Source organism: Colobus angolensis, unplaced genomic scaffold, assembly GCF_000951035.1.
Source record: "Colobus angolensis palliatus isolate OR3802 unplaced genomic scaffold, Cang.pa_1.0 Scaffold24, whole genome shotgun sequence".
Classification (NCBI taxonomy): domain Eukaryota; kingdom Metazoa; phylum Chordata; class Mammalia; order Primates; family Cercopithecidae; genus Colobus; species Colobus angolensis.
Window position 1 is genome coordinate 4299833 of NW_012115599.1, and position 11553 is coordinate 4311385.

Sequence of the window (11553 nt, forward strand, 5' to 3'; positions counted from 1 at the left end):
CTCCAAAAGAGCTTTCTCATCTATTTTAAGGTCTGTTTCAAACTTCCTTAGACAAAAATCTGGCCTTTTAAGGAAAGTGCAGAGAACATGCCTTCGTGGGCTTAGTTTGAGAGAATAGGTGCTGCATTTCACCCTGGAGGTGGCTTCGTGAATTTGTGAACTGAGGTGACAACACAGACTCTCTCCGGAAGAAAAGATGCTATCTCTACACGGAGTTTAATTACAATGGCACTACTTTAAACAAGCAGCAGCAGCAACACCAAATGCCACTGTTAGCCCAGTCACAGCTCAGCTCAATATTCAGAAAAATATTCAATTTTTCCCTGGGGCACCCTTCTCTACTCAAATACCGCTGAAAAAAATTCTGAGACAAGCACTAGGGAGTGGGGAGAGCGGGCGGAAATGAACAATAACCCATATTCAGGGGTTAGAAAAATCATATTAGTAAATCATGGTAGGTTTTTTTGTTTGTTTTTGGCAGGAACTTGCCACTCTTCAGCATCATCCATCAGGAAATCTAGGGTCGGAAAAGTGTACCAACTGGCTTTCCAAATTTTCTACATTTGACAGATGCAAATCACAGAGTCCATCCCCACCCTCAGCACTTGGACGGTATCAGGGAAACATAAGTATCAGTGGAAGAATCTTGAAGTGAGAAATAAATAACTGGTCAGGTTAGGGTTAGTGTTCTTGTGTGCAAGGGGGCTAGTGAAGGTCAGGCTTTGGGACGCACCCACAGCGTCAGCAAAGGAGGAAAAATTAAGGGGCAGCATGGGCTGAAAAGCCCCCGAGTTTGAGGTCAAGCCAACGGGCTGGGCCTCTGGTATCCTAGGATCTGCCCTGCACACAACCTTTGGCCGTTTCTCGGTTTGAATCTCGCCTGTACAATTCCAGACGAGACACTGTCTTACTGAGCGTTCTCACGGCGCCTAGCTCAGAGCTGACCGCAGAGTCGGCTCTCAATAACCTCTAGACGCAAAAGCAGCTTTTGAGGTTAGGGGCGAAGGGCATCGGTTTTACTTATTTTAAGGCTGGCGCTCCGGTGCAGCCGGATCCAACTGCCAGCACAATGTTCCCGATCACTTCTCGCTTCCATTTCAGCCCAGGTGACGTCGGGAAACCCACAGGACTCACTAGGGGCTAAGCGGTTAAGCTGCGTCCTTCAGGTGTCAGTCTCTATCCGTCCGGAAACCACAAAATCCAGAATCCCTTGTGCCAGGAGGCCAGGCCGCAAATAAGATGGCTCCAGAAGAGTGGAACATACAGCGACGGGGAACCTAGTCGTTGGCAGTTTCTTCACGGGATGTGTTTAAACTGCCGAGTCCCCACATATGCGCCACCCCACAAACCTCCTTCGAGGCCGTGGAGGCCACGGCTGCCGCCTCGCCCGCTCCTCCAGGAGCATGCTGGGATTTGTAGTCCACCCGCCGCACTGCGCCGAGCTACCTTTCCCAGCCTGCCCTGCGGCTCGGGTGATATCAACAGCCTTTTCCAGAATTCTGTCTGCACTGAGACCCCCTTCCCCCGGTCCTCTTCTCGCCGTCGACTCCTTCCCATCTGTGGCGACAGAGCGGCGGTTGCAGGAGAGGCCCCGGTCCCTCGCCGCACCGCCCCGAGCGGCACTTCCGGCGGCGGTTCACTTCCTGGTTGGGTGGATGGAGCCGGGCGGGAGCGCGCGCGGGGGAGGGGCGGCGGGTCAGTCTCCGCCCGGCGCTCCCGGGATCAGCTGGCGGGCGGGCTGGAGCCGAGCGCGGCCCCAGCTCTCGCTGCAGCGCCGCCTCCTCTCTGCGTCGCAGGCCGGCCCGGCGGCCGTGACAATGTCGCGGGGCTGGTAGCTGGGCGCCGGCCGCCGAGCCGTCTCAAGTGGGTGCTGCCAGGATGCCGCCTCGAGGGGCGGCCGGGAGACCCGGGAGGAGCGGGAGGCAGTGCCCGGGAGGGTCGGCGCTGCCCCAGCAGCTCGGATCCCTCCTTTCTCCGAGCTCCCGGCTCGGGGATCCCGGGTTCTGGGGCCGGGGTCGCGTTTTCAGCCCCAGGGTTTTTCTCGCCAGGAAAATATATGAAGCGTTTCCCCAGGATGATGGCTTTTGCTCCCCCTAGGACTCAGCGGTTGAATTTTTAAGTGTGTTACTGATTCATCCTCTCTCTCTTCCTCTGTCATCACAGGTTTAAACTTACACGAATCGCTTTCTGGAGGAGGAGGGGACCCGCCGCGCGATTGACACGCATATTCCTATAGACATCCTCCCTCAGCCCCCACCCCCACGGCCGGATTCGGGTGGCTCCTCTCTGAGCTGAAATCCGAGAAGAAATCCTTGGATCTCTTTTCTTTAAAAAAAAAAAAAAAAATCTAGAAACCATCGGTATTTTGCTTTGCTGCTCCCTATTCGCAAGATGAAGAAGTTTTTCGACTCCCGGCGAGAGCAGGGCGGCTCTGGCCTGGGCTCGGGCTCTAGCGGAGGAGGGGGCAGCACCTCAGGCCTGGGCAGTGGCTACATCGGAAGAGTCTTTGGCATCGGGCGACAGCAGGTCACAGTGGACGAGGTGTTGGCGGAAGGTACGGTGTGGCTCAATGCGCCGTAAATTAAAATCTTGTGCTGATGCGGCAGTACTGTGGTTTCTAGTTGTTGCATGTATGAATGGGCTTTGACCAGTTGACCCTCCCTTCCCCCTTCACTTGCCCTGTGAGTCATTGTCCTTGAGAGATTTAAAATTGAGATTTGAAAGTGACTGGGCTTATGGGGGTGTGGGGAGGTTGCCGAAATTGTTTACGTTAGTGGCCTTTTATTTTTATTTTTTTAATATTGAGAAGCCAAATTTTGAGGATCACACAAGAAAATGTATGTGTGAAAGTGTAAAGCTTTATGCCAAAGGCAGGGTGATGGGCTTGTCATCGCCTAAAACTTAAAATCTTGATGTGAAGGCTGAAGGGTGGGGATGGGGGGACTTTTAAGAAGAGAAGGGTTTCTCCGTCTCCTAACCAACTTTCCTACTTCCATGAGCAGGCATTGGAAGGGAGGGAGGATTTTCAGAGAATGTGAACGTGTTTTTCCAAGGGCCAAGGCTCTTGGTGGATTTCACTAGTAGGTTTGTTTCCTGACCCAACTGTAATCGGGTCCCCAGGATATAGCAAAGATAACAAAAATTATATAAAACAAATGTGGTTATTTTGAACTCAGTCTAGTAGGCCCCTCTTCCTCTCGCTTTAGGTTTTTTTTTTTTTAAAACCAAAAGAAAAATTACTTGAGAGTGGCTCTGATTTTGTTTTTTCACTGTCAGAGAGGATGTTATTTAGATCTGCTGTGTAAATTCCTCTGTGTTTCATCTGTTTATCTATACTCACGTAGATATACATCTTTTTTCCCCCAGGCTTTTGGGAAATCTTTGCATGTCTCTTTTGGTAACCTTAACCTCGACCTTCATAATTATGCCAGACTCATACTTTTCACAGCCCATCGCCTGCCTAGTGTGCTTTTATTTTTAATAAAAGCAGCAATTTCCTTGGCATGAAGCAATTCAGACTAATTGGATGGGGCCAACCTGCTGTAGGTTGTGTTATAGACTGAGAGGGGTTGGAGGAAGGGAGAGGTCTCCATTACTGCAACATGGTGGTGGAAGGGAACAGTTTTATTACCGAGAGAAGAGAGAAAGCTAAGAGGCCTCTTTAAAAAGGGGCGTTTTGCAAGCTAAAGTTGAAGCAAGGGTCCTGACCTGGGCCTGGGAAATGCTTACCATGGTGGGTGTTGCAGGCTGGTGGGTGGGTTTGGAAGAGGAGGAAACTGTGTTTGGCTCTCAGCTTGTGTAAGCACTGGATTCAGCAGGGCCCAGTTTTCTGGGAATAGAGTTGAAGCCTGTACTTTAAAAACACGATTTTTTAAAAAGATGTCTGACAGTTAATGCCCGTGTGAAGTTATTGCTCTTCCAACCTCAGTACTGCTCTAGCTGGGCTTTATCTGGGGCCTGAGTCACTGTCCCTTTGGATCTTTCCTGTGGACTTTGGTGCAGGTTGGGAGATGCTTCTGTGCCCGCTGCCAGATCCGCACCCTTGAGTCTGATCTGTCTCTTTCATCCCTGTGCCAAAGCCCTTAACTGCAGTGGGGTGGAGAAATGGTGAAAAGAAGAGTGTGTCAGAGAGAAATCAGGAGAAATGAAGGGCCACAGAGCACTTTCCTTTCCTCCCCTCTGAATGGCCTCTGCTGACCTTATAGCCCACGAGCATTTTGTTCAGCTAGGATGTTGTCTCGTCAAGGATGATGCTGCCCTAAGCGGTGCATGTTCTCCAAGTGTGAGAAGAGTGATAGGGAAGAGAAAAAGCAAAATTGGTCTTTGTTACCTAGGCTGCCTTCCTCTTCTCTGGGATTCATCTTTGAGAACTGCGCATCACGTATTGTGATATTTTTACATGGAATTTAGGACTTGCAACTCTGCATTTATTCATTCAACAGTTTATGGAGTTGCCTGTCAAGTGCCAGGTGCTGTGCTAGGTTCTGGGGTATGCTGTTAAACCAGATGCTGGCCTTCACCAACTGCTTTAAGAGATGGAAAATAGCCAGTTATAGTGGATTGATAAATGCCATCATAGAGATAAACTTAGGGTGCAGTGGCCCCCAGTTTTAGGGAGCCCAGGATCATTTTCTGAAGGAAGTGACTGAAGAGTGAGTAGGAGTTAGTGTGGTGGCACTGTGGGCAAAGACAGAGTAGCAAGAGAGAATGTCACGTAAAACTGGGTCTGGCTCTGCTGCCCTTTTTGTGTTCTTTGGCTTAAGTTGAGTTTAAATTTGTGGCTCTTAGAAGTATGTAGAAATGTAGGAGCCAGTATACAAAGTATTTATGTGGCACCTACCAAGTCCAAAGACCGTATGAAGTTCTCAGATGAATAAGGGAGGTCTAAAGTGTGATTGAATCTGCCTTTAAGGTTCTGCCAATGAATTTGGGAAGATGAGGCATACATTCACACATACAGTAGCATGGTTACCAGCACTGTCTGTAGAGTCAGACAGATCTAGGTTCAAATTCTGGATCTGTTCTTTACTAGCTGTGAAACTGTAGGCAAGACATTCCAAACCACTCTTGAATCTCTGTCTCCCTGTGGCAGTGTTCTCAAAATGGGGCATCCTTATCACCTGCAAGCTTGCTGGAAATGGAGATTCTCAGGCCTCACTACATAGGCTGTGGGTGTGGGGCTTAATAAGTTCCTGGAGAGATTCTGATGCAAGGTCAACTTTGAGAACCACTGCCTAATGGGCTGGTCATGAAGATTAAATGAGGCAATATATATAATTCACATTTTCAGGTGTTCAATAAATGGTAGCCATTACCTACCAGCAACATTATACATCATCTGTATATATGTGGAGAGAGAGAGAGTGTGTGTGTATGTGTGTGTGTGTGTTAAAGGGGAGTGGGAGCAATGTGAAAGCTAGTTGAGCTGCAGCAATCTGAAGCAATTCCTTTCCCCCACTGTTAGGGGACAGAGCCAGATGTTCCTTGCAGAGTCCTCGCCAGCTCCTTAAAGGCTTAACAGATGTTTTGGGTAGCCACGCTCCTTCCCTGCACTCTCTTCCCTGTGAGTCCCCAAGTGCTGACCTGTCTACAGTCCCAGCCAGAGTTGTTTAAGACCACGGGAGTTGTACCTTGTGTGCCCAGAGCAGTGGCCAGGAAGTTTAGGGAGGAGTGGTGTGAGAAGCTTCAAAACACAGACCAGATTACCACCACATTCCACTGATGATCTCTTTTTCTCTAGTGCAGGTATTGGTGTGTGCTTTTTCGCGAGGAATTGCAAGAACCCCAAGGAGCAGGTGCTGGGCAAGACAAAAAGATGCCACACTGCCATATCTCCCCTGGTATATCAGCCTTCCTGGCCTGGTTTCACTAACTAGTCCAGCAGGGGCTGTTTGGGGGAAGAGAAGGCTTTAAGTTATGAGTTTAGAGGAATATGGCTATTTCTAGGCTGGGTGCCAGGGAGAATATTTTCTTTCTAGCTTTCTCAGCGAAGATGCCATGATGAGATGCTAAATCATGTCTAAGTTAATAGGCATATGATGTCAAGGGAAGATTTGGTTTAAGCTTCCAGAATGAGCTCAATGGGAAAATTGGAGCAATGTTCAAGGAAGGATTGAGAAGCTGTGCTTTTATCATACTTCCTTAGCTATACGAGGACTTATATCTAAGCTTTAAACAATAAATGTTTATTTATTTATTACTGTATTCAAGACAACATTCTGGAGCTATAAGGTGGACTAGATGGCTCCTCAGAGCAGTTTTCTAATTTATATTCAAGGAATCCAGGTCCAAGGCTGATGAGAAGTACCAGATGTCCACATCAGTAAACTTTGATAATTTCTCCTACCTACATAGCAAACTAGTAAGGCTTAAAAATGTGTGTGAAACCACCAAAAATTCCATTAAAGGCACCTAATTCTAATGTGTTGGTGGTATCAATATGAAACACGTGTGTGCCTCTTCGTGGCAGGCACTGTATTAGGTTCCAGAGATCCTAAGATGGATGGGACACAGGCCTGACTCTTAACAGAGCTCAACACCTGAGATAAGTGTCCAGCACTTAAGCGTGGCCTTTGACATACATACCTTAGATGGTAAAGGATGTTATGATAAAGAGCCTGGGGGTGAGAGTTCGCAGGTGACATGAAGTTTGAACAGGAATAGAAATTGCCCAGCAGATGTTCCAGATGGGGGTTACCCAGGCCCTCTCAGGCTGAGAGAATCGCATAGGCAAAGTGGTGAAACAGCATGATACATTTTGAAAATACTGACTAGTTTCGTGTTACCATTTTCGTCAGTACACATTTCCTCCCCAGAATCAAGGAAAGAAGGACAGAGGACACAGAGTGGTAGAATGAAATTCTTTAAGTTGCTCCCTGGAGGTGCTTGCTGCTTACTTTCTTCAGTGGTCCTGGGCCTTTTGAATGACCGATGAATAGATACCAAGAATGCACGGCTCCCTTCTGGTGCCTCAGCCCTGTGCCAATTGTGGGGAAAGGGAGCAGCGAGTGTCTGGGGAAAGAGTGGTCCCAGAAGGTTTGATAAGAGGCTAGAAGCTTAAGCAGAAGCAGGCAGGGAAGGGAATTGACCAGTGTTACCGAAAGGTATGAGCAGGGGAGATAATGAGGATGTTTGACCAGAGCAGAAGGTACATTGGAGAGAAAAGGAAGGACGAATTTTGTGGAGAACCTTGAGAGCCAGGCAGAGAGATTTAGTTATAAGCACCTGAGACCTTCTCTTGACGCAAACACCAATTTGATCCCTCCCACTTCAGATGTCTTTGCCTGCTGGGAAGTCTGGTTTTTTAGAGGCAACTGCAGATTTTCAGGGGGTGGTTTGTGAATGGTGTCTTCTTCCTGGCTTTGGGCATGATGACGGTTGTAGCTTTGCTAAATATAACCAAGTCTAGAATTCAGAAATGAAGTCCAGAATAAGCAATTGCCATGGTCAAACTCTTTCTTTCAGTCTTTCCAACAAAGTCAAGCTCATTTAATAAGAAATAATAATGAAGAGCAAGCAGCAGTTTCACATGGCTTTTGAGTGGGAGGGTATGAGGGGTGACATACACTTGCACCTTGATAGCTAAAACGCCATGTAGAGTACACAGGATACTAACAAAATACACAAAAAATACTACTGCATCAGAGCCGTCATTTTAACTTGCAATATTTGAATGTTGATGCTTCGGAAAGGATACTAGTACCACCTTCATCTTGCACCCTTTGAAGGAGGCATGCCTTCTGAGCCTACTTAGGAGGTAACTGTGACATTCGCATCTGAAAGAGAAAAAATGATAATAATAGAAATGTATTGTCTAATTAAAGTAGCATCTAGCACTGTGAGCTAGCAGAGACTCACCTCCAGTCTATTTTATGGAACCATATTTTGGTGTGGTGGAAAAAATACTGCATTATGAATTGGGAGATCAAGGTTTGTCAGTTAATTCATTGTCTTATTCAGTAAATGTTACTGAGCATTCACTATGTGCCAGCTATCATGTGGAGATAAATGAGACATGGCTGTGCCTTGAGGACCTCACAATCATAGGACTTCAGATATGTGAGCAAATAGCTGCAGGTGCTGTGCTGGAGTCATGTAAAAGGGCTGGGGAACAGACCCAAGGCAACAATTGTGTGGGTTGGGGAGTAATCAGGGAAAGCTAAAGAAAGGTGACATTTGAGGTGTGTCTTCAAAAATGAGAACTTATTGCTAGATGGACAAGGTAGAAGAACATTCTAGGCAGAGAGAATAACATGGCCAGAGACACAAAAGCAGCTTACTGGGGAGCTGTATGTTTTGAGATAGTGACAATCTATTAGTGGCCTAGGGCTGTGCTGTTCAGTACAGTAGCCTACTAGCCACATATGGCTATTTGAATTATCTAAAATAGGCCGGGTGCAGTGGCTCACGTCTGTAATCCCAACACTTTGGGAGGCCAAGGTGGGTGGATCACCTGAGGTCAGGAGTTTGAGACCAGCCTGGCCAACATGGTGAAATCTTGTCTCCACTAAAAACACAAAAATTAGCCGGGCGTGGTGGTGTGTGCCTGTAATTCGAGCTACTCAGGAGCCTGAAGCCAGAGAATTGCTTGAATCAGGGAGGCAGAGGTTGCAGTGAGCCGAGATGCGGCCACTGTACTCCAGCCTGGGCGACAGTCAGTGTCCGTGTCAAAAAAAAAAAAAGAAGAAGAAAATAATAAATTATCTAAAATAGCAGTTCATCAGATACACTAATGACATTTCAGTTGCTTAATAGTCACATGTGGGCCGGGCACGGTGGCTCAAGCCTGTAATCCCAGCACTTTGGGAGGCCGAGACGGGCGGATCACGAGGTCAGGAGATCAAGACCATCCTGGCTAACACAGTGAAACCCCGTCTCTACTAAAAAAAACACAAAAAACTAGCTGGGCATGGTGGTGGGCGCCTATAGTCCCAGCTACTTGGGAGGCTGAGGCAGGAGAATGGCGTAAACCCGGGAGGTGGAGCTTGCAGTGAACTGAGATCCGGCCACTGCAGTCCAGCCTGGGCGACAGAGCGAGACTCCGTCTCAAAAAAAAAAAAAAAAAAAAAAAAGTCACATGTGGCTAGTGCTTACAGTTTTGGACAGCACAGGTAAGAATATTTCATCATCACAAGTTCTGTTGGGCAGTGTTGGTCTAGAGCAGTAGTCTCTAAACTTTTTGGATAGAATAGTGCTGTAGTTAAAAAACATGCCATATCTTCATGTATGTATGCTTGTTTATTTGTAAGTTATATTCATGTCCTGCTATCATTAGCTGATACCTGAAGTCACATTATATACTTAGGATGAAGTTCATCAAAAATGATAGTGGATGCAAATCTGTATTTTAAATAATCTCAACAAGATTTTGGTTAACTTATTCAATTGTGATTGTGTCTACATTGCAGTGTGACTATGCATGAAGAGTATACCAGGAACAGATATGACAGCTCTGCCATTTCTCTTATTCATTTTTGATTACATTATCTTTAATCCAAGTTTTTTTTAGTAGAAATCTTTTTAAGCCTCTAGTTTGTTTTGTGAAGATTAATTAATTTAAAACAATGTAATCAGTGAATCCATTTAACCAAGCACACATGAACTATGGTATATCTCAGTGTGCTGTAAAGATGTCACCCCATCAGCCCTCAATAGTGGACATGTGAGTGAACATGAACTGAATGGGAGGGCTAGTGTTGGGCCATATGTTATACATTAACAAGGACAAAATTTTATTTTTTCTAAAGTTTTAAATGTAAAATACACATAACCTAAAATTTGCTATCTTAATCATTTTTAAGTGTACCTTTAGGTGATGTTAAATATATTCATGATATGCAACCATCACCACCATCCATTCCCATAACTCTTTTCATCTTGTGAAACTGAAATTGTACCTATTAAATGACAACTCTCATTCCCACCACTCTCTAGCCTCTGGCAACCAGCACTCTACTTATTGTCTCTATGATTTTTACTACTCTGAGTACCTCATATAAGTGGAATATTACTGTATTTGACCTTTTGTCACTGGTGTATTTCACTTAGCATAGTGTCCTCAAGGTTCATTTGTTTTGTACCATGTGTCAGAATTTCCTTCCTGTTTAAGGTTCAGGAATATGCCATTGTATATATATATATATGCCACATTCATCATTCATCAGTGGACACTGGGTTGCTTCCCTCTTTTAGCTATTGTGGATAATGCTGCTACAGTTATGAACATGGGTGTACAAATATCTCCTCAAGACCCTGCATTCAATTCTTTTGGGTATATACTCAGAAATGCAATTGCTAGATCATATGGTAGTCCTGTTTTTAATTTTTTGAGGAATTGACATATTGTTTTCCACAGCAGCTGTACCCATTTTTCTTTCCCATCAACAGTGCACAAGGGTTCCAGTTATTCCTCATTCTCACTGACACTTGTTTTCTGTTTTGTGACAGTAGCTCTCCTAATGGATGTGAAGTGGTATCTTCTTATACTTTGGATTTGTATTTCCCTAGTAATTCGTGATGTCAAACATCTTGTTATGTGTTTATTAGCCATTTGTATATCTTCTTTGGAAAATGTCTGTTTTAGTCCTTTGCCCATTTTTGAATTGGGTTGTTTGTTATTTTAGGAGTTCTCTGTATATTCTGGACATTAATTCCTGATCAGATACATGATTTGCAGATATTTTCTCACATTCTGTGGGTTGCCTTTTTACTTGGAAAATCTTACTTTTTAAAATGAAAATAAATAAAAATAGAAGATCTTTTGTTTTCTTTGTCTACCCCAGTGCGTTATCATCTTGTGCACTACTGTTTTGAGACCACTGTGGTCTAGAGCAGTGGTTCTCTACCGTTTTTTGTTCCTCAAAAAAAGACCAAAAATATTGCAATACTTACTTTACTAAGAGAAGACTAGAACACAGGTAAAGATGGTGAACTAGATGCAGCAAGGTTCCATGAAGGTGAGGTTACAGAGAAAAGACTCAGTTAAGAATAGTCTGTCTTCATGAAATCTTTCATAACCATTGCAGTCCTCTCTGATCTCCTTCCCTCAAACCCAGAGTTTAGAGACTGCACCACAGACCCCAGCACTGCAAGAAATATGGAATTGCCTAGTGGGGTCCACTTATTTCTTGTGTGTTGGTCATATCATGCCAACTAGCAGGGCAAGGGCAGGAGCCAAGTCTTCCATTATTTCTCTATTTGCTATAGCATCTCAGACAGAGAACGTTTGAGATGCGTAGTAAAACCCTGCTGCCTCTTTCACTGGCAGGACAAGCTGCTCTTATGCGAAATAGCCTTATATCTACATCCTCTCATTTCGTGGTTGCATCATCCCTGCAGAGGTAGAAGGCATGGTTATTACTCCAGCTGTACAGATGAGGAAACAGTGGCTGACATTGCTTTGATGACTTCTTCAAAGTTATATTGGCAAGAAGTAGTATGGAATGAACTTGAACCCAAGGCTCCTAGCTACAAGTGTAGGATTCTTCCTTAAAATTCTTCCTTCTACAAAGGATCTTTTCTCATAATATTATATATATATATATATATATATAT

General features: G+C 45.2%; 1 protein-coding gene across 1 annotated transcript in view; it reads left to right on the plus strand.

Annotated features, from left to right (window-relative positions):
- Positions 1–1592: 1592 nt before the first annotated feature.
- The window catches only part of AAK1 (AP2 associated kinase 1), a 168748-nt gene continuing 158787 nt past the window's right edge, over positions 1593–11553 (plus strand). The window contains exons 1-2 of the mRNA XM_011945255.1: positions 1593–1863; positions 2164–2554. Of these exons, the coding sequence (XP_011800645.1) occupies positions 2392–2554 (163 nt within the window). The 5' untranslated portion in view covers positions 1593–1863; positions 2164–2391. The remainder of the gene's footprint in view (positions 1864–2163; positions 2555–11553) is intronic.